General features: G+C 39.4%; 1 protein-coding gene across 4 annotated transcripts in view; it reads right to left on the reverse strand.

Annotated features, from left to right (window-relative positions):
• Positions 1-27,276, reverse strand: part of ldb2 (LIM domain binding 2) — a 176,346-nt gene that overhangs the window by 29,523 nt on the left and 119,547 nt on the right. For all 4 annotated transcript variants that reach the window (XM_004911234.4, XM_002938637.5, XM_002938636.5 and 1 more), the window contains exons 4-5: positions 6,922-7,044; positions 1,102-1,185 (exon numbers count right to left, since the gene is read on the reverse strand). In XM_004911234.4, coding sequence (XP_004911291.1) covers positions 1,102-1,185; positions 6,922-7,044 — 207 coding nt within the window. The remainder of the gene's footprint in view (positions 1-1,101; positions 1,186-6,921; positions 7,045-27,276) is intronic.

A 27,276-nucleotide genomic window follows, 5' to 3' on the forward strand; every position in this document is an offset into this window, starting at 1 on the left:
TCTCTGTAATAATAAAACAGTACCTGTACTTGATCCCAACTAAGATATAATTACCCCTTATTGGGGGCAGAACAGCCCTATTGGGTTTATTTAATGGTTAAATGATTCCCTTTTCTCTGTAATAATAAAACAGTACCTGTACTTGATCCCAACTAAGATATAATTACCCCTTATTGGGGGCAGAACAGCCCTATTGGGTTTATTTAATGGTTAAATGATTCCCTTTTCTCTGTAATAATAAAACAGTACCTGTACTTGATTCCAACTAAAATATAATTAATTCTTATTGGGGACAAAACAATCCTATTGGGTTTAATTGATGTATAAATGTTTTTTTAGAAGGATCCCTGATCTGGAAAAGCCTAGGTCCCGAGCATTCTGGATAACAGATCCCATACCTGTATAAGACAATAACCATGAACATTACAACATGAGACAAACACAGTATCTGCTTGCTACATCCAGAAGGTGAAACAGGCAATTACACATCCATGGATAACTTTCCCCAGGGAGCACAGAAACTCTTAGAAATAATAATCTCACGCTCAGAATCGCATGTTACATCTTTGCAGTCTGTTTCATACAGAGAACCTTTCGTTTCAGCACAGTGCTGCCCTATATGTTTAGAGGAATTTTATGAATATTGACGCCATTTCCTTTCAATGATGCATTAAATGAAATGAAACTCAGAACAAAAAGAGGGGGGAAAGAATTCTCCTTACCTAGTGATTCCGAGGGACGGGAGACATTATATACAGCATGGAACGTGTGAGCCACACTGGCGCTAAATGAATCATCCTTGCATGCACAATCTGCTATAATTAAGCTATTATCCCATAATGGACTGCTTGGTCCGTTTACCACAACAAATACACTGCGCCATTTCCATTGTTTCGCTTGGTTTATAATATCTCTGTTCATTTGCACCCCCAGTGAACTGTGCCAAGGACAAATCCCACATGTCAGATATTTGCCATGAAAGTATTTGTCATAATGATGCATTTTCTTATTTTACTACAGACTTTTCCTCTATAAGTTTTTCGCTTATCTGTACATTATTTATGTATCCCTCCCATTCAGGTTGTAACACACATATCTTACCCTGAGGTAGTTGAGAGTGAAGTTGGTTAGACCCATACGAGTGATATTTTTGGAAAGTTGTTCCAGCACCTGAGGATCTTGTGCCTGTGGAGCAAAAATTCGATGTGAGCGGTTTAGCTGCAAGCATAAGGGGAGAGCTCATTGATCTGTGGGTGTCTGTAGCTATCTGGCTGCCAGCCCTGCTGACTCTGTATCAGAGAGAGAACTGGGGTTCAACAGACACCCTTTATTGTAGTAAGAGACTTATCAGCATGATATAGGCACTCTCTTCATTACCTGATTGAGACAAACATCAACCCTATATATAGATACATGTAACACATTAAAAGCAAAGGAAAGTTACAATCACTGGGGCGTGCCAAAATGTTAGGCACCCCTCAATGATTGTAATCGCTTACCTTATACCCCGGCACTCCCCAATGATTGTAATCGCTTACTTTATACCCCGGCACTCCCCAATGATTGTAATCGCTTACTTTATACCCCGGCACCCCCCAATGATTGTAATCGCTTACCTTATACCCCGGCACCCCCCAATGATTGTAATCGCTTACTTTATACCCCGGCACCCCCCAATGATTGTAATCGCTTACCTTATACCCCGGCACCCCCCAATGATTGTAATCGCTTACCTTATACCCCGGCACCCCCCAATGATTGTAATCGCTTACTTTATACCCCGGCACCCCCCAATGATTGTAATCGCTTACCTTATACCCCGGCACCCCCCAATGATTGTAATCGCTTACCTTATACCCCGGCACCCCCCAATGATTGTAATCGCTTACCTTATACCCCGGCACCCCTCAATGATTGTAATCGCTTACCTTATACCCCGGCACCCCCCAATGATTGTAATCGCTTACCTTATACCCCGGCACCCCCCAATGATTGTAATCGCTTACCTTATACCCCGGCACCCCCCAATGATTGTAATCGCTTACCTTATACCCCGGCACCCCCCAATGATTGTAATCGCTTACCTTATACCCCGGCACCCGCCAATGATTGTAATCGCTTACCTCCAACCCAGAAGCACCAACCCAGACACTGGAAATGTCAAGTTTGCCAGGCTACTTTTACAGTTGCATTTATGGTTGGTTTGGTAAAACCAAATGTTATGCTTGGTAAGTACCAAGCTTTTTTGAGTAAATAGAATTTTATTGTGATTTTTGTATTTATTCTCATGTTGCACCAAGTGTTAAGTGTTTAGTCTGTGAAGAAGGCATTCAAGTAAGGACTTCATTGCGCTGTGTACATTGTACTCTGTGCATATGACAGTAAACTTGAACTGACCTGAACAAAAGTTATCAACTCTCGAATTGGAATTTTTGCTGCAATTTGACATTTCTTGCTCTAAAAGTCATGAATTTGAATGATGGTTTCAAGAACGTAAACGTTTGATATTTATCAAGTGCAAAAAAATCTAAAAAACTTTGGCATCCAAAAGTCTGCAAGTTCATGCAGAATTTAATTGGTCTCATTTATAAATACTGGGCAGATCTGCTCCTGGGCAGTGACCTACAGCAACCAGTCAGCCTTTTTCAAGCCAGCTGCAAGTTGAACATTGAAAGCAATAATCTAATTGGTTTCCATGGGATACTGCCCAGGTGCAAATTTGCCCAGTGTTTATAAATGACGCCCAATGGGAGCTATACTAGGCAAAAAATTTGATGGAGAAAATTCACATTCTACTTGTCATTTGGGTCATGGGTCTACACATTTTTTACAAAATTAAAAAACTCAAATTGAAGTCATCACTTACATTTTGCTGGGACAATTCCCATTGACTTCTACATGAACTCACCAGCTTTCAGATGCCAAAGTTTTACATTCAAGGTTTTTTACTTTGAATAGATTTCAGGTATTTAGAGTTTTGGCCACCCTAATTCGAATTTGTGAGGTTTAGCTCACAAAAATTTAATCGTGGCAAAAATTTTAATTCAGATGTTTAAGGAATACTGTCATGGGAACACGTGTTTTTTCAAAACCCATCAGTTAATAGAGCTTCTCCAGCAGAATCCTGCATTGTTATCTGTTTTTCACAAACTGATTTTTTAATATTTAATTTTAAAATGTTACATGGGGCTAGCCATATTATTCATTTCCCAGGGTGCCATAGCCATGTCACCTGTGGTCTGATAAATTTCAGTCACACTTTACTGCTGCGCTGCAAGTTGGAGTGATATCCCCCCCTCCCAGCAGCCAATCAGCAGAACAATGGGAAGGGAGCAAGATAGCAGCTCCCAGTAGGTATCAGAATAGCACTCAATAGTAAGAAATCCAAGTCCAGCTTGGGACTCCCCCAGTTACATGGGAGTAGGAGAAACAATAGGTTACCTGAAAGCAGTTCTAATGTGTAGCGCTGGCTCCTTCTGAAAGCTCAGACTCAGGCACAATGCACTGAGATGGCGCCTACACACCAATATTACAGCTAAAATAAATACATTTGTTGGTTCAAGAATAAGTTTTTAAATGGTAGAGTGAATTATTTGCTATGTAAACAGTGTAATTTAGAAATAAAAAGTACCCCATAAAAATCATGACAGTATCCCTTTAATAAAGATGGCTATAATGAAGTGTGCCAGGAAAAAAACATTTTCTGAACTGCAATCACTTCTGTTGTTTCGGCTTTTTTTACTTTATGTTACTGTCCGTTATCACATCCACACTAAGTAAATTGTGAAATAAAAAATCTGAGGTGCTTTCTGATAAAGGGTATTGCTTGAAACATCTAGGGGTTCCCTCATAGTAGCCAAGGTTAAATATTTTTGCTCTTAAACATGTCTTTGAAATACTTGATTGCTTGATTTCTGGTTTTGGTTTGGGCAGTTTAGTAAACATAGCTATTTCTAGGGTTCTGCTTATTGCATGAATGGCTTTATGTATAAAGGGTTAATGAGGTAAGACTTATATATAAATAAGCACCCCCTCTGTGTTACGCAGTTATATATGGTTAGATAGAATCTAATTATACTACAAAATATGATGATTCACTCTTTCTCCCATCTCGGTGCAGAGTCACAGACACAAGCAGAGTTGGAAGGAGCAACTGCTCCCGATAAATAACAGCCTCTCTAGAGAGCAAGATCTTTCAGGCACAAGCGATCTATTTTATACCTGAATTTCAGCATATATAAGCAGTAACAAAAGCTATTGTTTGGGGGATAAATTGTTTGTTCAGTACAGGTATGGGATCTGTTATCTGGAAACTACTTATCCAGAAAGCGGAAAGGTCAATAACGCTCTTTAACCCTTCCATATCCTAATTAACATATGTTCGGTATTCGGACAAATCTTTTACGAAGGATTCGGGGTACGTTGGAATCCAAAGATAGTGGATTCGGTGCATCCCTGAATCAAATACAGGTATGGGACCTGTTACCCAGAATTCTCAGGGGACCTGGGGGTTTTTGAACAAGGGTTCTTTCTGTAATCTGGATCCCCACTTAAGTCTACTTAAAAATTATATAAATATTAAATAAACCTAATAGGATTGTTTTGACCCCAATAAGGATTAATTATATCTTAGTTGGGATCAAGTACAGGCACTGTTTTATTATTACAGAGAAAAGGGAATCATTTAACCATTAAATATACCCAATAGGGCTGTTCTGCCCCCAATAAGGGGTAATTATATCTTAGTTGGGATCAAGTACAGGTACTGTTTTATTATTACAGAGAAAAGGGAATCATTTAACCATTAAATAAACCCAATAGGGCTGTTCTGCCCCAATAAGGGGTAATTATATCTTAGTTGGGATCAAGTACAAGGTACTGTTTTATTATTACAGAGAAAAGGGAATCATTTAACCATGAAATAAACCCAATAGGGCTGTTCTGCCCCAATAAGGGGTAATTATATCTTAGTTGGGATCAAGTACAGGTACTGTTTTATTATTACAGAGAAAAGGGAATCATTTAACCATTAAATAAACCCAATAGGGCTGTTCTGCCCCCAATAAGGGGTAATTATATCTTAGTTGGGATCAAGTACAGGTACTGTTTTATTATTACAGAGAAAAGGGAATCATTTAACCATTAAATAAACCCAATAGGGCTGTTCTGCCCCCAATAAGGGGTAATTATATCTTAGTTGGGATCAAGTACAGGTACTGTTTTATTATTACAGAGAAAAGGGAATCATTTAACCATTAAATAAACCCAATAGGGCTGTTCTGCCCCAATAAGGGGTAATTATATCTTAGTTGGGATCAAGTACAAGGTACTGTTTTATTATTACAGAGAAAAGGGAATCATTTAACCATGAAATAAACCCAATAGGGCTGTTCTGCCCCAATAAGGGGTAATTATATCTTAGTTGGGATCAAGTACAGGTACTGTTTTATTATTACAGAGAAAAGGGAATCATTTAACCATTAAATAAACCCAATAGGGCTGTTCTGCCCCCAATAAGGGGTAATTATATCTTAGTTGGGATCAAGTACAGGTACTGTTTTATTATTACAGAGAAAAGGGAATCATTTAACCATTAAATAAACCCAATAGGACTGTTCTGCCCCCAATAAGGGGTAATTATATCTTAGTTGGGATCAAGTACAGGTACTGTTTTATTAATACAGAGAAAAAGGATATCAGTTTTTAAAATTGGAATTATTCGATTATAATGGAGTCTATAGGAGATGGCCTTCCCATAATTTAGAATTTTCTGGATAACAGGTTTCCAGATAATGCATCCCATACCTGTAATTCATATTTTAAAAAATTATATCACTTTTCGCTGTAATAATAAAACAGTACCTTGGACTTGAGCCCCACTAAGATAAAAAATAATCCTTATTGGAGGCAATACAACACTTTTGCTTTTATTAAGTGTTTATATGATTTTTTTTTAGTAGACTTAAGGTATGGAGATCCAAATTACATACATTACTTATATACAAGACCCCTTATCCAGAAACCCCCAGGTATAAAGCATTCTGGATTACAGGTCACATACCTGTACTACATGTAGCTTGAACAACCAATAAATTGAAATACAGGTATGGGATCTGTTACCCAGAATGCTTGGGGGCTCTTGGGTTTTCTGGAAAAGGGGTCAATAATTTGGATCACCATTAAACTACACAATGGGATTGTTTTACAATCAACATAATAGGAAATGTTATGGCGTTGCCATGATTTGGAATTTTCTGGATAACAAATTTCCATGTAATTCCCTTGACCAGTAGTGTTAAAATAGACAACATTGTGTGCTCTTTTAGTTGTTTGTTCCTATGTTAAATACAGTAATTAAGTTTGTTTTATGTAGAGACATGTTGGGCAGCATGGCATGCACAGTGCTAAAGTGACTGAATGTAAATAATTCAGTTAAAAGAAAATAAAAGTCAGTATAATTGACAATTTAATACCCACAGGATTAATTATTCCTAGCAATTTTAGCCCATTCATTTATATTGCCATCAACATCACACCAAGATGCGTTAGAGCTCATATAAATTGTTGGGATTTTTTTTCCCTGCACAATAAAAGGAATGACAATGTGTATGAACCCTTAAAGGGTTATAGCATTTATTGCAGCCTGAAGAGGAACGATCATGAATGCACCTTGGGACTCCAAAAGGAAATTGTATCTTATTTACATTTATTGTCGCAGAGACATAAATTGAGTTGTGTACCAATGGAAAGCTTATAGATCCCACAGCGATACTGCATGAAGCCCTTGAGTCCAAAGCTTAAGCTAAAACAAGAGGTCTGAGTGGCTCGAATGCCTGAAAGCTAATAAAGGTATCCGCTTTAATGTGATTTGTCAACAATGCTGTTATTGGTGAATCTCCTGCTGAACAGATGAGTACTTACATGCATGGCTAAAATGCTGCGGGGTACTAATTCTCTGTATTGTCTAATGGTAAAGTGCCATGTTTTAATTCTCATGAGATCGTCGAACGTGAACTCCAAGATGAGCCGGCCTTCGGTACAGACCTACAGAAATAAATATACACAATCATTTACTTTTACAGGCAAAACACAATGAGGTTATATATCATGCACAGGACATGGTGTAAAGTGCAAAACAGTCAAGGACCTGCATTCCCCTATGAATACAGTGCTGCATGTTTTGGCAGCACTGTATTCATAAGGAGGTGGCAGGGGAAGCCACACTCTAACCTTCAAAAAGGGCTGTTGAGCTAAAAGCCTTCTATTAGCATTCTAAAAAAATCACTCTCAAAAACCACTAAAAATCTAGAAAATGAATGTAAATTGCAAAAGTGCCCAGAAGGCCACACCTAGGGGCCGATTCATTAAAACACGAGTTCGAATCCTGAATGGGAAAAATTCGGATTGGACACGATAATTTCTGAAGATCGCAAATATCACGAAAATGCTTACGAATAAATCGTATTAGTCATGATAATATCATATTGGCGATCCGAAAGTCACAAAGTTTTCATACCGAACAATTGTAAACAGTGGTAGAACCTTTCCGAATCTTTCACGCAAGCGTACGAAAAAGTCGCGCAAGCGTATGGAAAAGTCACACAAGCATACCAAAGAGTCGCGCTGGTGTACGAAAAGGTCACGCAAGCGTGGAAAAATCAGCGAAGATACGCTCGGAGCCTTCGAATGAACACTCCAAGCGTTCGTGTCTTAATGAATCTCCCCCTTAGTAAGTTTATATCAATGTATTTTTTGGGTTTAGGTAAGCCTTATCTCAATTATAGCTCTATAGCTCTATTATTATAGCTGTATTGGGGGGAATTAAGTATTTTAAAAAAATGGTGTTACTGTCAATGGCACAGGTTACATAACAGATATTGGATAAGCTCTATAGAACACCATTGTAATTTACAGAGGTTATCTGCTATGTAACCTGTGCCTTTTCTCCTTTTTTCTAGCTTGAATGGCTGCACCCATGGTTACACAGCAGCTTATTTATATAAACTATAGTTATCTTTTTGAAGCAAACACACAACTTTTACCAGTTCAGGGCAAAAGTACACTATATTTAATTACTAAAAAACACTTTTTTTTGGTAATTAAAAATAGATTAACACTTATTCTGAGGGTTTATTTTCCATTTTGCAGCATTGCTCTCATAGAAATTGAAGTTGGGTCCATATATTTCCTAGCTTGTTGGTGAAGGTGCAGCTCAAATGCAGCTCTTTCCATCGGATATCATGATAAAATCATTGTACAAATAAAAATAAGAAGGTTGAATATTTAAAGCTACATTTCATATTCCATTCCATGAAAGTGTTTGGTAGGGCACCTGCAAGCATCCTATGTATCCTATATACAGACCAAGTAGCCCAGCCATAATTGTAGCCCAGCGGTCCTCAACCTGTGGGTCTGGACCCCTTTGGGGGTCGAATGACCTTTTCACAGGGGTCGCCTAAAACCAGTGGAAAACACATATTCCTGATGGTTTTAGGAATAATTTTATGGTTGGGGGTCACCACAACATGAGGAACTGTATTAAAGAGTCACGGCATTAGGAAGGTTGAGAACCACGGTTGAGGTACCATGGCCAAACACCCAATGACACCCAAATTCTAAAAGTGAAATACAAGAGTCTGTGGCTGAGGTGGGGGGACACAGGTTGGTCAGACACCCCTTGTTCCTACTGTTTTACCTGTTGGTTATTTCAAGTTACAGTAAAAAATACCTGAGCTAGCTGATCCATTCTGCTGGATTTCCCAATGCACATTGGTGGCGAGGATGATTTCTTAGGAAACAGTGCTTTGACCCTGTTGAGCCCATACCCTGATGTATTCAGGTGGAACTAAGTACCTATACAGTGAGCACTGAAGGTATCTCCCTCTTGCTGTTTGTACATCAGTTTTTGGTGGATACTGGAATTTGTAGCTCGCTATATTGCTGACGGCCGAACACCCCCCGCTATGTATAATTGGGTATAAATATGGCTTTTAAGCCAGCCTGCAGCCTACAGTAATAGCTCCGTTTGGGAGCAGTTCTTTGCTTGCCTTGAGACTGCAGTGAGTGCCAGAGTCCATACTGAGAAATACAAGCAATTTGATTATTAATGCAGGTCTATTGAAAGTAGTCATTTCACTTTGCAGGATGCTGCATGTATATATATATATATATACACACACAGCATAGCTTTCTGCTGAACACTGCTTGTTAACAGCACAAATATATGGCTCCCCTGTGGAGAACTGGGGGGGGGAGAGGATTTTTATGTTTACATCTTACTGACGTGTAAGTTTTTTTTTTTACTTTATATTTTGCTGACTAGTTAGGTTGCGTGGTTGAGATAGCAGATTTTAACACTTTCAGTCCAGCACACAAGTCAGCAGCAGAATTACTGGAGGGAAAAACCCAGCATTTTCTACAGCATTTATGTTGTTCCTAAATGATGCTATTTAGTGTGAATCACAATCATATTCACAATGTTTCATGTATGAATATGCTTGAATAGCTTCAGTCAACATACAGTTGGAATATGGGTAATTCTTGTTTCCAGAGACAAATAACTCATATCCCACTCCCTTCCCTCCCACAGTTGCTGTGCTCACTTTGTACCAAAAATGTGTCAATTTTTCAACATTTCTGACTGGTCAGGAAAGTTTTGATTCTTCTCAATATACATCAAAACAATGGAAATCCTTTTGGATTCCCCAGTTCAATCTATAATAAACCTTCCTGTAAGGATCTGTCAATCCAAGGGAAAAAATGAATACTACTGAATATGGAAAAGCAGTAACAAGGTTCATTATTAAAGGGCAAGGAACTTTATTTAACTATATATATATATATATATATATATTAGATAGATAGATATATTAAGAGCAATTAGAGACATTTTACCCAAGGGAGGTGGGCATTTATATGTAATTTTAATATATATTAATTCTATTATTTTTCAATGAGTATGTATAAAGCTTAAATTGTGATTCCTATAATATATCCTTACATATAAGCAGCATGTCAGTGAGGGAGGAGAGGGGAATAGTTACTGCACTGCCCTCATTACATGCAGAGATATTTAACAATGTATAATGATTACCTCTTTCTGCCCAGAATTTCAGAGCTAGTAAGTTAGGAGATATTTCCCCACAGGGTTATACAGAGAAAGGCGTTGCAAATACCCCACAGGGTTATACAGAGAAAGGCGTTGCAAATACACATATAAATATTTCAATTTCCTTCACTGCTTTTTACACTGCAATTCAAAAAGTGGTGCATTTATAAAGCAGCGTGTGTATATGACGTCACAAGTAAAGCTTTTTGTCAAAACTGTTTTGCTTCAACCCCCTTTGTAAATTATTATCTATGCGTAATAAATAGTACAGTATTATGGTTTTCTAATCAGGCAAATATTGGAGTCCAACTGAGCTTTACTACAGTTATACGTGGGGGCCACTGGCTGGGAAGACCCCAGGGTGGGGAAGGGAAATACTGTATTATAACAATGTTTTTTTTCTCCTTTCTTGTTTATATAAGGGCTGAGGGAGCACCAATTATGCTGGGCACCTATATAATTTATAGGGGCTGTTTACGAGCATACTGCAAGTGTGGCTGCTCTCAAAGAACACAAAGGGTATAAACACAATTTCAGTAAAGGAGTTGTTTATCTTAAAATTAACCTTTAGTATGATGGAGAGAGTGCTATTCTAAGAAAAATTGCAATTGGCCTTCACTTTTCATTTTCTGTGTGTTTTTTAAATTATTTACCTTTTTATTCAGCAGCTTTTCAGTTTGGAATTTCTGCCGCTAGGGTCCACATTACCCTAGCAACCAAGCAGTGCTTTAAAAAAAAAGGCTGGAATATGTATGGGAGGTCTGAAAAGTAACAATAACAACAAAAATGAAGCCTCACAGAGCAGTAGCTTTTTTAGGTGCTGGGGTCAGTGACCCCCATTTGAAAGCTGGAAAGAGGCAAATAATTCAAAAACGATAAGAAATAAAAGGAAGACCACTTGAAAAGCTTCTAAAAATCAAATCATTTCTAAAAACATACTAGAAGTTAATTTAAAGTTGGACTACCCCTTTAAGATACATGCATCCAAACACTCTCCTACAGATGGTTGCCAGGGCTTCCATCCCTGGGGTTTAATGCTGGGGAATCCTGGAGCTACTGCCACCCTGGATCCAACTGGCAAGAGACCCGAGGTGAATTGGGCCATCTGGGCTTGTACACAGAGACATTACAATCCAACAGTAGACATCATGTTCAACAAGTCCAACTGCATTACTATCACTTCAGTTCTGATCTGGGGGTCTATACCGTGTGTTTCTCTATTTCATGTCATGGGAATGTCGTGTAATGTGGCTAAGCGGCAGTTTTATGTTCTTCTTGGACAGTCAGTTCAATTAAAGGTCTGTAACCATATTAAGATTGTACAGGGAAGGGATTTATTATCTGAAACACTATTATCTAGAAAGTTTTGAAACACAGAATTGTATTTCAATTTACACATTTCCAATATTAGCAAATTACTTATTTTTGACAGATTTGCATATACCGTATATACTCGAGTATAAGCCGATCCGAATATAAGCCGAGGTACCTAATTTTACCTAAGGAAACTGGAAAAATTTATTGACTCGAGTATAAGCCTAGGGTGAGAAATGCAACCGCCACTGCTAAGTTAATCAAACAAATAACAGATAAATAAATAGATAACTTTAGGGAAAGAAAAATGCTACAGCAGCAGACAAAAGCAAGTTTGGGATGGCTAAGGAAGCTGCCATACTAATTATCAAGTGTACAAGTCCCACCACAGTACTACAATAGTAGTTAAAAGGGCAAAATAATTCTTGATGCTGGACTTAGTACAAATTGATTTTTTTTAAATAAGTTATTGTACCAATTACTTCTGGCTCGTTATGCAGATGGATGTGCAGATGTAACGCACTCATTGCATGCACCCACCCTCCCTTCCTCCACTTGTGTCTGTGCATACATACCTCCCTCCCTCCACCTGTGTCAGTTCATCAGTAGACTGCAACATTAAGAAAAAAAAAAGTTGTTCCTAATAAGTATGGGATATCCTTTGGGGGGACCCTAAGTTGTGCTCTGTTTAGTACGCTGAAATACAAACCAGGGGGTGACCTGTAGTTAAAAACCAACAGAAGGGTAGCGTTACATGCCTCTCTACCTCCCTCCCTCCACCCCTCCACATGTGTCCGTGCATTACACAGCTTTTCAGCAATAACAATCACAATAACAATCCGTGTACCTGCCCTTAAGCGCACTCAAAGTGACTCTGGCTGAATGTGCACATCGCGCACACCTCTCCCTCATGCCAGACGCGAGTAAGTGCCTCTCCCCCATGCCAGACGTGAGTAATAAAAGTTACACCGAAGCCCCGGTTTGTGCAGAAAGTTCCCTTACCTGCCCTTAAGCACACTCAGAGCGACTCTGGCTGAATGCGCACGTCGCGCACACCTCTCCCCCATCCCGGACCCTAGTAAGTGACTCTCCCTGATGCCGGACGCGAGTAATAAAAATTACACTAAAGCCCCGGTTTGTGCAGTAAGTTCCCTTACCTGCCCTTAAGCACATTCAGAGTGACTCTGGCTGAATGCGCACGTCGCGCACATCTCTCCCCCATGCCGGACGCGAGTAAGTGCTTATCCCCCATGCCGGACGCTAGTAAGTGCCTCTCCCCGATGCCGGACGCGAGTAATAAAAATTACACTGAAGCCCCGGTTTGTGCAGTAAGTTCCCTTACCTACCCTTAAGCACATTCAGAGCGACTCTGACTGAATGCGCACGTCGCGCACATCTCTCCCCCATGCCGACGCACGGGTGGGTGCTTTCAGCCAGAGCCAGTCTGAGTGCGCTTAAGGGCAGGTATGCACAGACACATATACTCGAGTATAAGCCGAGGGTTACTTTTTCAGCACATTTTTAGTGCTGAAAAACTCGGCTTATACTCGAGTATATACGGTACTTTTATATAATAAGACAGCACCCTGTACTTTATGACAACTAAGCTATAATTAATCCACACGAATGGAAAACAACATCATTTTTGTGTTTTTTTTTAATTTAGCTTTTATAAAAATCTACTAAACCGTTTTATAAATACTATTTTACTTTTTATACGTTCTTCAATGGAACAGTTTTTTTCCAACCGCAACTAACATGGTCCTGCTGTGAGTCGCTAAGGGAAATCGCCTGCTCTAAATGGCTGTTTCCAACACAAGTCCCACCATGATGGAGTGGTTTATAGTAGAAGGAGGAGGGTAAAGAAGCACTCTCATAAACCATTTGTATCTCAAAAACCATAAGTAACAAAAAAAATAATCATAAAAACCTATTTAGGAAAGTGAATTATTAAGCATCCAATAAAGTATGGGTACAGTTACCTCTTTTTCATGAATTTTAGTAGACTTAAGCCATGGTGATCCAAATTACAAAAAGATCCCTAATTCAGAATACCCTAGGTCCCGTGAATTCTGGATAACAGATCCCATACCTGTACATGTTTATTTTGCTCCTATTTTAACTTATTAATACTATTCACTGTATCATGCATAATAATCATAGATGGTGCTACGTAATTGTCTCCCGTTAGTTTTAGTCCTCTATTAGTTAGTATTAGTCCTTTATCTATTAGTGCACAAAAAAAATAGACACGGGCGACAAAAAAATTGAGCGACAAATGCGTTTTGCGAAATTTTTGCAGTTTTGCTAATTTTCTTGCGGTTTTGCGAATTTTATGGCAAAGCAAAACGGGACAGATTCGCTCATCACTACCCTTGAACAATGTAGGTCTCTATGAAAACATATTGCATAAACAGCTCATATGTTAAACCCTGATTCATCTAAATATATATTTTTCATAAAAATATACTTTTTTAGTAGTATGTGCTATTGGGTAATCCTAAATAGAAAATTGCCATTTTAAGTACTAAGGGCCGCCCCCTGGGATCATAGGATTCACAGTGCACACAAACAAGCCAAGGCACACATACATGCTAGGTCCCATCAGCCAATTAATGGGCAGAGTTCTGCCTTTTGCTCCCACACTACTTCCTGTTACAGTCAGAGCTGCATTATTTCCTGTCAGCTGATCTCTGAGGGAGCAAACAGCCCATCCCTAACTGGCGGCTCAAGGGAAAAGATGTAAAAGAGCAATATTTACTGATATATATATTCCAGTTTGGTGAGATTCTTAAATAGGTCACTTAATATGATATTAACTATCTGTCAGCTGAGTATTCATTCTGGGGGTATAGGTTTCCTTTAAGCTGCTGTACATCCTGCTGTTCTTAAAGCAGGTAGTTTATTGTTGGATTCTAAAAATTAGCACAACTGTTTTCTTTCTTCTTAACATTCTGTTGTATTTTTGCGTATTATCTAATGTTGTCAGATTTTTCTCTGAATATTTATGCATTAAAAGTCATTCTGGGCACATAGGTGAAAGGGGTCTGTACCTTGGTCATCTTATTTTTAGAGTTACAAGCGGCCCCTTTTTAAATGCTTTTTTTTATTTTAGATATAATTAAATCTTGTTTTGTAAAGTATGTTTTTTGGCAGCTAATAGAACGGGAGCAAAAGTTCCGATATGTTCACCTTATTTTCCTGGGTAGAACTGAGCATTGTGTATTCATTTAATAGATAGAATAAAAGTAAAGGAAGAAGGAGATCCCTGGCAATGTAGGGAGCCAGTTCCCATATAGAAGGGGAGTGAAATAATCAAACACACAGGTGCAACCGCCAGCTGGACCACGGCTTGGCCATTCCCGGTTTATATAGTGAACTGAAGAGCTTGCAGTTGAATCAGTGCTTTATTTTATCTGTACCATAAGGAATATAATAGCAAAAAAACTGAATAATCTAAAATATATTTAGCCAGCCCTCAGCCTGAATTACCTTGAATTTTAACAGAAAATAGCCCTCATTGTAAGAGACGGTTAGGGGAAAAAAAAAATCCAAAATCAAAAGGGTCTCCAATTAAGGAAAAAAAAAATTTGTGTTGTGTTGAATTCATGTTGCCGTTCTGTGAGCTCTGACATTTTGTTGCCGTGGCAACCAAAATCAGCTGATTAGTTGGCATGGCAACAGAAAATATGTAATCCCAGCAGACACACTCTAATCAATGCCCCCAGCACAGATGGTCTCCGGAGGATCAACAAGAAAGAGGCTGGCAGTCATTCAGCGGATCACGTGCTGCCTCCAGACTAGACCAGCCGAAAGAAAAGTGAAAAAAAAGCACATTTCTCTACTGAGCGCCAACCGCTCATTAACCCTTTACTTCCTTCCTGCCAACTCCAAGCTACTCAGGAATGCTGGTTTCAGCTCTAATACAACTGCTCGCCTATGTATGACACACACATGTACACAAGCACACACAGTGCCACACATACATTGATACACACACATAAATACACACTCATCTATACACGTCATCTATCTATGGCTTATTGTGTATTGCAAACTTGCAGGATCCACAACAGACACTTCCCTCACTTTAAGGCAGTGAATTTAACACAGGGGTGACCATTTCAGCACAAAAAAACACAAATTAAAAAATAGTTCCTGCCCACTGGGCGCAACCTTCACACATTTGATGAGTCTTTCACTAAACTGGGCCCCTTGTGGACTACCAGTAAAAACATACAAATGTTTGGGGTCACCACTGAACTCACAACACTTCTTTGGGGGGATTGCTCAGACTCCTGGCTCTTGTCAGATGCTCAGTCTCTGAACCACTCAGTCAGTTGCTCCCTTTGCTCCTCGCAGTGCCAGGCAGCACCCCAGCCCTCCGGGAGTTCCCAACACAGACAGGTTGCCTTTCTGCTTTGTGCCCTGCTCTGATACACCTTCTGACATTCTCACTACAATTAAATACCTTTCCACAGGGCAGCCTTCCTGTGGAATATGAGCTCATGTATGTGAGCTGGGCCACTGGACTGGATCTCCTGGTCTTTCTGTTTCTGAATAACACATCTCTCTAAAGCTTACATCTCCCACTATGGGGAACTTAAAGGGCAAACTCACCTTTTGGAACATTTCTTTAGTACCTCTCCCACTGTTCAAAATGCCAGCCATACTGCTAGAGATCCACTTGTTTGACTACGTCACCAAATAAGCCGACCCTTACCCATTTTAGTCACTTATGCACTAGGCTAAATCATTTGGCCCCAGATCAATGATCTCATCGTATTAGAGGGCTACATCATGAGAGGACTGTGTGAACATGCCTCAGTGACTATGCCAGGATAATCTATAGTGCCCGATAGATCTGTCCTGTTTTTGGCCAGATAACCGTCAAGCAGATCATCAGCAGGCATCATACTTGGGCAAACATGTTACCAACTTGGCTTTTGTCCCAAGGAATTGAGGACGTTGGAAATTCCTCCCCTGGCTTCATATTGATCTGTACCAATATTAACTAGTGGGTGATAGGGAAGACCTATTCTGGATTGTAGGTATCAAGGGAAACACAGAGGCAAAGTGGTGATGGGACAAGCAAATGGAAGCAATGGAAACAGCATTTAAATGGTTACCATTTTCATTTCACTGACTGAACTTGAGATTGGGAGAAACAGATTGGAGCCTTGACATCTTGAACCTTAAATAATCTAGAAGAGGCCTCACATTTAACTTATATCTGTATGGCCATTCTGAACTGAGTCTAGCAAGGAATGTAAAGGCTCACACTGCCTCCTTTTGAGGGATTTATGTGTCAAAACAACAAGGAAAGACCGCTCATCTCTCTAATATTGGTGTCATTGCTCCAACTGTGCTAGGCTAGCGAAAGCAAACAAATGATTTGTTGGTTAAAATGATAAATGTTTAATGTTTTTGTACCAAAGGGACGATAACCCTGTATTGCAGACAGCCTGGCACTGTGTACTGCATGTAAAATTGGCACAACCATATGAAGGCTCATAAACAGACTGATGTACAACTTTGGTATTGCATGGGAAGACATTGATTGTCCCCCAGTAAAAATGTTTTAGGGTTCCCCTTTAGCATGAGCATGACTTGTAATTCCCTGTGCCTATACAATTAGTGGAGCTGATATGGGAATGTTGAGGGGAGTAGGGGACTGATGCTCATTATTTGACCACCTCTCCCTTAGTGTTTAGGAAGTACATTATACATGGCTGCATTTTCACATGGACAGTAAAGACTTGCCTGGCCTGGATGTATCTGCCAAATTGGCCCTCCGGTGAGCTGAATGGCATTGTCCAGTAGGTGGAATTAACCTAGATTGTCAACTACCTGCTAAGGTTTTGGGGTTTGGTGCTTGTCAACAGCACCTCTGTTAATCAGACATACTATTTGACATTTTAAAATCATCCCAGTCACCTTCTTATTCAATATGGTTGACAGTTCCCATTTATTTTTTCAGTGAAATATCATTAATTTCCTCCAGTGATAACAAATAGAATCCAGATCTCCTGCGGAAAGTTGTTTTTATTCTGACCATAACTTCCTACTGTATGCATTGAGCATATGGAGAAAAACGAATAGGCTGTCAGACATTTATCAGTTCTCAGGGAAGGCCTCACTTGAGTCAAGCAATATGGCACTTTACATACTGATAAAAATATAATACTTATAAAGAAAACATTAAACATAAGGCGCTGTGTTTAGCAAATCTGTCACTTTTGCAGAATTTGTATTTATTATGGAAACAGTTTAAAAACACCACGGCACAATGTAGTAAATTAAATGACTGGAGTACTTCAATCTAGTAGCAATATGGACTAAATGACTGGCAATAAACAGTCTTGCGTTCTGCAAGTGATTTAGTCTGAGGGGAAATACCAGCTTGTAATGGAACCAGTGCCACAGTCCCCTGTATGGCAGGGAGAAACCAGCTTGTAATGGAACCAGTGCCACAGTCCCCTGTATGGCAGGGAGATACCAGCTTGTAATGGAACCAGTGCCACAGTCCCCTGTATGGCAGGGAGATACCAGCTTGTAATGGAACTAGTGCCACAGTCACCTGTATGGCAGGGAGATACCAGCTTGTAATGGAACTAGTGCCACAGTCACCTGTATGGCAGGGAGATACCAGCTTCTAATGGAACCAGTGCCACAGTCACCTGTATGGCAGGGAGATACCAGCTTGTAATGGAACCAGTGCCACAGTCCCCTGTATGGCAGGGAGATACCAGCTTGTAATGGAACCAGTGCCACAGTCACCTCTATGGCAGGGAGATACCAGCTTGTAATGGAACCAGTGCCACAGTCACCTCTATGGCAGGGAGATACCAGCTTGTAATGGAACCAGTGCCACAGTCACCTCTATGGCAGGGAGATACCAGCTTGTAATGGAACCAGTGCCACAGTCCCCTGTATGGCAGGGAGATACCAGCTTGTAATGGAACCAGTGCCACAGTCACCTCTATGGCAGGGAGATACCAGCTTGTAATGGAACCAGTGCCACAGTCACCTCTATGGCTCCCAATATGCCACTTGAATCTTCTGGCAAACACAAGGACAATTTCATGCATGGTAAATTTATTCAGATAAGCCACCCTTCCTTCGTTTTAAAAACTCGTCATCATTTTTTAAATTAATCTTCATACAAACTAACTCTATGCACTTTAATAAATATGCAGCACTTGTACTGTAATAATAGGTGCTTCACTTCTTGTAAGCCATAGCAACCAATTAGCAGCTGCAATACTGAGAGCAAAGAGCTTGAGCAATGTCCGATGTACTTACCATAAAATCAATATGTATAAAATAATACGTATAGAATACTTATAAAATAATATATTGGCATAGATAGTGTTACTGTAATACACTGTAACCTAGAGATATTATTGTTCTTGTAAAGAGTTTTTCTCTTATTTGCCCGAACTTGTGTACATTTAGCCATTCACTACTCCCAGAGCATTCCACTGCAGGGCACTTCAGTCCAGGTTATTACAGGTATGAGACCAGTTATCCGGAAACCCATTATCCAGAAAGTTCCGAATGACGGAAAGAGCCTCTCCTATAGACTCCATTATAAGCAAATAATTTAAATTTTTGAAAATGCTTTCCTTTTTCTCTGTAATAATAAAACAGTACCTGTACTTGATCCCAACTAAGATATAATTACCCCTTATTGGGGGCAGAACAGCCCTATTGGGTTTATTTTATGGTTAAATGATTCCCTTTTCTCTGTAATAATAAAACAGTACCTGTACTTGATCCCAACTAAGATATAATTACCCCTTATTGGGGGCAGAACAGCCCTATTGGGTTTATTTTATGGTTAAATGATTCCCTTTTCTCTGTAATAATAAAACAGTACCTGTACTTGATCCCAACTAAGATATAATTACCCCTTATTGGGGGCAGAACAGCCCTATTGGGTTTATTTAATGGTTAAATGATTCCCTTTTCTCTGTAATAATAAAACAGTACCTGTACTTGATCCCAACTAAGATATAATTACCCCTTATTGGGGGCAGAACAGCCCTGTTGGGTTTATTTAATGGTTAAATGATTCCCTTTTCTCTGTAATAATAAAACAGTACCTTGTACTTGATCCCAACTAAGATATAATTACCCCTTATTGGGGGCAGAACAGTCCTATTGGGTTTATTTAATGGTTAAATGATTCCCTTTTCTCTGTAATAATAAAACAGTACCTGTACTTGATCCCAACTAAGATATAATTACCCCTTATTGGGGGCAGAACAGTCCTATTGGGTTTATTTAATGGTTAAATGATTCCCTTTTCTCTGTAATAATAAAACAGTACCTGTACTTGATCCCAACTAAGATATAATTACCCCTTATTGGGGCAGAACAGTCCTAATGGTTTATTTAATGGTTAAATGATTCCCTTTTCTCTGTAATAATAAAACAGTACCTGTACTTGATCCCAACTAAGATATAATTACCCCTTATTGGGGGCAGAACAGTCCTAATTGGGTTTATTCAAGATCCCTTATCCAGAAAACCCCAGGTCCCGAGCATTCTGGATAACAGGTCCTATACCTGTACTAAGGTTCTGAACTTACTGGAATGGAAATGAGTGGTGAGAATGTAAAAAATGGGTCTTATGCTATTTTTCCTTCATTTAAGTGAAGGGATGCTCTAGCTCGTGCGGCTTCTGCTCCTTATGCGGCTCCTTGTGCAGCGACGACAGGCCCTTTTATAAGGTTGCGCCCCGTACGGGACGCAACCTTATAAAAGGGCCTGTCGCCGCCGCACTAGGAGCCGCATAAGGAGCAGAAACCGCTAAAGAAGGAGGAGCGTTTATAGGGGGTGCTGTGTATGGGGGGTACTGTGTATAGGGGGTACTGTCTATGGGAGTAATTGGGGGCACTTTGTATGGGGGGTACTGTCTATGGGGGCACTGTGTATGGGGGGGTACTGTCTATGGGGGCAGTTGGGGACACTTTCTATGGGGCCACTGTGTATGGGGCAAAACTGGGGAAATAGCTTTCCTTTAAAGATATACTATACCCCAGAATATTGCAGGTCTCTTTATAAAATATATACAGGTAGAGGGCCGATTATCCAGAATGCTCGGGACCAAGGGTATTCCAATAAGGGGTTATTCCGTGATTTGGATCTCCATACCTTAGGTCTACTAAAAAAATCAATAAAACATTAATTAAACCCAATAAGAATGTTTTGCATCCAATAAGGATTATTTATATCTTAGTTGGGATCAATTACAAGGTACTGTTTTATTATTACATAGAAAAGGGAATCATTTAACCATTAAATAAACCCAATAGGGCTGTTCTGCCCCCAATAAGGGGTAATTATATCTTAGTTGGGATCAAGTACAGGTACTGTTTTATTATTACAGAGAAAAGGGAATCATTTAACCATTAAATAAACCATTAGGACTGTTCTGCCCCAATAAGGGGTAATTATATCTTAGTTGGGATCAAGTACAGGTACTGTTTTATTATTACAGAGAAAAGGGAATCATTTAACCATTAAATAAACCCAATAGGACTGTTCTGCCCCCAATAAGGGGTAATTATATCTTAGTTGGGATCAAGTACAGGTACTGTTTTATTATTACATAGAAAAGGGAATCATTTAACCATTAATAAACCCAATAGGGCTGTTCTGCCCCCAATAAGGGGTAATTATATCTTAGTTGGGATCAAGTACAGGTACTGTTTTATTATTACAGAGAAAAGGGAATCATTTAACCATTAAATAAACCCAATAGGGTTGTTCTGCCCCCAATAAGGGGTAATTATATCTTAGTTGGAATCAATTACAGGTACTGTTTTATTATTACAGAGGAAAAGGAAATCAGTTTTAAAATTCTGAATTATTAGATTAAAATGAAGTCTATGGGAGATGGGCTTTCCGTAATTTGGAGCTTTCTGGATAACGGGTTTCTGGATAAGAGATCCCATACCTGTATAACATAAAACAGCCCAGGCTAATAGCCCTGCATATTACTAAAGCTGTTTAATGAAACATAGATTTTCCTAATATTATGCATAATTGACGAAATTCTGCCAATTTTTGTGACATGGAAGATACCCTGTCCTACTCAGTGCATAAAAGAAAAGACCATGTATACAAAGTAGCATAATTCCCTGTCCCTACCTGTATTTCCATTGCCCATACAGAAGCAGTTTTCACAGATGATATTTTATTTTTCCTTCATAATTGTATTTGTCATGGAACATATGACTCAATTATTTAAAAAGTTTGGCATCTGTGGTGGACAAGATATTTGAAGGCCTGTTAAGGGATTCTGTGAGCAGTAATCAGCAAGGCTTTATGAAGGATAGGCCATGTCAGACAAACCTAATTGGTTTGGACATTTGGCTAGAGGGGTTGCAGTAGAGGTAATATATTTGGATTTTGTCAAAGCGTTTGATTCAGTGCCCCACAAACAACTGCTTTCTATGCTTAGGTCTGTCAGCCTTAATAAAGGTGTTTGTACTCGGATAGAAAACTGGCTACAGGATTGTGAGCAGAGGGTGGTTGTTAATGGTACATTCTCTACTTGGGCTAAGGTTCAGAGTGACCCCTCAGGGTTCTGTATTGGACCAACTTTTATTTAACTGGTTTATTAATGACAGGGGGTTATTGGAATTAATGTATCAGTGTTTGACACAAAATTATGCAGCCGAATTAACTCCATCCAAGATGTGGCACCTTGCAGCAGGATCTATACGCACTGACTTAATGGCAGATGAGATTTAATGTGGATAAATGTAAGGTCATGCACCTGGGATGTAAAAATATGCAGCCACTTATACCCTTAATGGGACTGCACTAGGCAAATCCATAATGGAGAAGGGCCTGGGAGTCCTTGTAGATAATAAACTTGGCTGTAGCAAGCAGTGCCAGGCAGCAGCTGCAAGGGCAAACAAGGTTTTGAGCTGTATTAAAAGGGGTATAGATTCACGGGAGGAGGGGGTTATTCTTCCCCTTTACAGAGCGCTGGTAAGGCCCCATCTAGAATATGCTGTCCAGTTCTGGTCTCCAGTGCTCAAACGGGACATTATTGAGTTAGAGAGGGTCCAGAGAAGGGCAACTAAGCTGGTAAAGGGTATGGAAAGTCTCAGTTATGGGGAAAGACTAGTATATTCTGTTTACACTGGAGAAGAGGCGCTTAAAAAGGAATATAATAACTATCAATTTATAAGGGGATCATGTAATAATCTCTCTAATGCTTTATTTACCAGTAGGTCCTTCCAGCAGATGCGAGGGCACCCATTCCAATTAGAAGAAAGGAGTTTTCATCTTATTATTCGGAAAGGATTTTTTATTGTGAGAGCTGTGAAGTTGTGGAATTCCCTCCCTGAATCAGTCGTACTGGCTGATACATTAGATAGCTTCTATAAGGGGTTGGATGGATTTTAACAAGTGAGGAAATACAAAGTTATGGAAGACAGCTCCACAGGTAGATCCAGGGACTGGTCCGATTGCCATCTTGGATTCAGGAAGGATTTTTTTTCAAATTAGAGAGGTTTTAGATTAGAGAGACTTCCTCTGGATCAGCTAGCAGTTAGGCAGGTCTGATATAGACAAAAATGATTGAACTTGATGGATGTGTGACTTTTCAGCCTAACTTACTATGTTACCTGAAGTAATGCTAATGTTAGCTGTTATGCTTGCATAAATAATGGCAGCCATCGCCAGACTAATTCATTTCTACATGGGAGCTGCATTAATTTTAACACAAAAAATTGCAGCATTAATGGGCAATGAGTTATAAACAATTTTTACAAACTTTAGCAAACAGACAGTTTAAAATTGCTCCTTTCATGTGCTTTTACTGTAGTTATGAAAGGGGTTAGCTATTAGGAGCCCTTCAAATAAAATATTTTAGCAGTTTGAGTTTGCATAATGGCCCCCAAATGCTAATATTTCTTAGCGATATACTGGCAAATGAATTAGAGAAGTCAGAGAGATAACAAACATTAATTTCATCTCTAAACCATGTCGGTTATATAACCAAAATTCCAGTTGGCGGGGAAGGGTTAATCAGAGCTATACTACTGTTGCAATTACATTTCCCATATCTGCTAGCAATTTAAGACACTCTTCCCACTGATATGAAACTTGCTTCAGATGAATTCAGTGGAGCATTGCGATGGCTCAAGGAAATCTATATTATTGATCAGTCATTGTAAATAGAGCCATATTTACATCTGGTGAAATGTATTCAGCTCAGTTTCATTCACTAAAATAAATCAGATCAATTCCAACATACCCAGCAGCCTGGGAGTCCGCTTTACATTCATGCATCTTGAAATAACTTTTTGAATTTATGGTTCCATTCATGAGATATTTAGGGTAATGCAATTGTACTTCTCCATATGCAACATGGACACATGGAGCTGGCTAAATTGGAGTATCTGGCACAGACACACTGGCATCTGCAAACACTTTCCCCATGACAGTAAGCTGTGTGCCGTGTGAGATACCAGATGCATCAATAAATCCAGCTTAGTTTGCATTGTTTAGCAAAAACACAGACCCTACTCTGTATCTGGAATTATTATTTTTGTTTCAACAGAATGGCCAGTGAAAGCACACTGGGGTATAGGCAGGCACGTAACTATAAAGCGGACCCTGGGGCACCATCTCCCGTCTGCCAGATGTGGCCTGCCAGATGTGTTGGGGGCACGCACAAGCAAGCAGGCAGGAAGCAATCTGTGCTTGTCGGGCCCCTCCAAAGATTTTTTTTTACAGGGGGGCTCAGCGACAGCTATGCCACTGGGTATAGGAGTTCTTCTTCCAGTACTTCTGTATCTACATTTTCAGATTAAAAATTGATTCATTTATACAAAGGCAATGGTGAATTTAGAAATTACTGAAAAAAATACATAACGCCTATCCCATTCTAGTGATGTCTGGGCCGGCCCGATACCCGCAGGTCGGTGGGTTTGGGCTGACCTCGGCACATCACTTGAGGGTCGAGTGGTGGAGCTCTTCTGCTCACCCTTCCCGTCCGCAACCTAACACGGCTGCCTTTTCTGGTTTGTGAATTTATAGGGTCTATAAATAGAGGGAAGAAGCCGGGTTAGGTAGGGTTAGGGTTGGGAGCGGGCAGTTTAAGGTCTGGTGCGGCTCGAAATATTCACAACCCACACATCACTACTCCATTCCCCTTGATCTAGGTGGCCTTGAATACAGCTGTTTATTGGCCACACATGGTTTTCTGTTCTATTCCCAGCATGTTACCAACCCATGGAGCATTTCAAACTTCTCCAAAAAGGCTTTCCAAAGTTTCCTCCTGCAGGCAACTTTGTGCAACTTTGGATTACTGAAGCGATGCAAAGGGCTTTCCACCTGTAGAAAGCCTTTTCAGAAGGGTTTGTCATCCGCAATAGCAGAGATCTCTCATGGGCGACTCAACTGCTCTATGGGTTCTTACTCTTAGGAAAGGATGAACAGTGATGAACAGTGATGATTGAGGGCATAACTGGACAAACAAGAACTATCTAGGTTCAGGTTTCTCCTTTGATGCCTGGGGCTGAATGTGGTCAGATGAATCTGATTTACTTATTATTGAGACTTTTTTTTAATGTTGTAATAATTAAAGTTAGTAGTGTTGCATCTTCCTGCAAGATATACACTATTTGGCCAAATGTAATGGGTTACTTTATTTGGGTAGAATTATTTAGGTGTAAAAATCTATGCTATTATATTGGAAACTGAAGGATGGTATGGTGTATATTGGTTTCTAGTGGGTCAATAGGGGTCGAACTTAATGGACTTGTCTTTTTTCTACCTACACTGTAAATTAGCTATGCAACCATTCAATGAATTGTGTTTAATGTCCAGACAGACCTGGGTTTGGTGGATTGCAGGAGAACCGCTACCTGCTACAATGCCTTTAATCGACTGTAAAGTTTGGTGAAGAGAGAATAGTTGTTTAGAGATGACTTTCATGGTTTGGCTTGGGTCACTGGTGCCACTGAAAACTTTAATGCTACAGTTGACAATGAGATTCTTAACATTTTTTTTTTTACTTTAGGGGTGGCTTTTTCCTGTTTCAGCATTATAATCCCCTTATTCCCTATGCACAAAGAGTTAGGTTGCTGAGATGGGAGTAAAAGAACCTGTCTGGCCTCCACCCAGCCATCACCTGTAGAATAACTTATACAAGCAGGACCTGAGCACCCAACATCACTCACTGCTTCACAAGTGCTCTTGGGCTAAACTGAAGAACATGCTGCCAACAAACATATAGTGGAAAACCAACTTCATGTTGATTATGTTCTTGGGCAGGCAGGTGTCAGGATACATTCTGCTATATACTGTATTAGATACAATACATATACATATAAGTACTACGTACCAAGTGTAGTGTTTATACTGGGGCAATTTAGTGGCAGGTGAAATGTTTTCTCCTGTTGGAATAAATAGCAGATGGAATTAGCTGAAATAATTGGTTGCTATGGTTTGGGTTTGCTATAAACAGGCAAAGTTTACCCTATTACATTACAGTTAAATCTAAATTGCGACTTCATCCCTCAGGCAATCCCATTTAAAATGAGTTATTTTGTCACTTTTTATAAGCGTCGGCCAAAACCATCATTTTTGGATCTGAACACATGCAGTGTATTAAAACTTTTGGCCAAATACCAAATTTAAGAGCACATTGTAGCCTAGGCATTCAAAAACCTGTTGCTTCAAACGGCTAGATTACTTTTAACCCTTTCACTGCTTCAAATGGCTAGCTCACCTTTAACCCCTTGACTGTTCCAAATGGCTATCTCAAGTTTAACCCTTTCACTGCTTCAAATGGATAATTGACTTTTTACTCTTTCACTGCCAGGCTATTTTTCAGAAACAATGTGACCAACAAAGCAATTTCATTTTGTTCTCTTTCAGTCTGCAGTTCTTGGGGGCAACATTTCTTTTGGTAAATTATACAATATATATATATATATATGTTTGTTTTTTTCTGGACAATCAAATCTAACTCTGGACAGGTTGTTGTGTAATTCCACTCCTATAAGAATATATATATATATATATATATACATAACTAAATTAATGATCAATGTTTCATAATGACATATAAAAAATATATTTTATTATGTGCTGCAAAGTACAGCTGATTTGTGAATCCCCATGTCGCCTGAGTGTGCCATACCAAACATGTATAGTAGCAGCACATTACCGATAAACATACTTCCACCTGCATGGCAGACATTTTTAAAAAAAGAAATGTCAGTAACCATATTTCCCTCGAAACTGTATTTCTCTAGAAAGCCATGTATTTTTTTTAAAGAACACACAAATCCAAAATGAGAAAAATATGCCTTTTTACTAAAAAGTACCTGCAAAGCTTTGGCAATTCTTTTTTTTTTAATAAAACTATTGAAAATTGCTCCAATCACTACTGGCGAGAGAAACTCTAACAACTGCCAAAGAATGTAGCTATTATTTTCCTGGCAGCATTTCCCTGCTGATGTGTAGGAGAAATATACTTGGTAGACAAAGCTTTATATTGGTCTTCAATTTTGTATTGGTACTTAAATTATTCAACTTTCTATTCTGCCTCTTTCCAAAGCAAAACGTAAATGGGATCTAAACCCAAAAAAAGGAGTCAATGAAAATGTACTCATTGTACTGAATGGTATAGGGTACAGGTATAGGGCACAGGTATAGGGTACAGGCACAGGTATAGGGTACAGGTATAGGGCACAGGTATAGGGTACAGGCACAGGTATAGGGTACAGGTATAGGGCACAGGTATAGGGTACAGGCACAGGTATAGGGTACAGGCACAGGTATAGGGTACAGGTATAGGGTACAGGCACAGGTAT

The sequence above is a fragment of the Xenopus tropicalis genome, chromosome 1 (assembly GCF_000004195.4).
Source record: "Xenopus tropicalis strain Nigerian chromosome 1, UCB_Xtro_10.0, whole genome shotgun sequence".
Lineage (NCBI taxonomy): Eukaryota > Metazoa > Chordata > Amphibia > Anura > Pipidae > Xenopus > Xenopus tropicalis.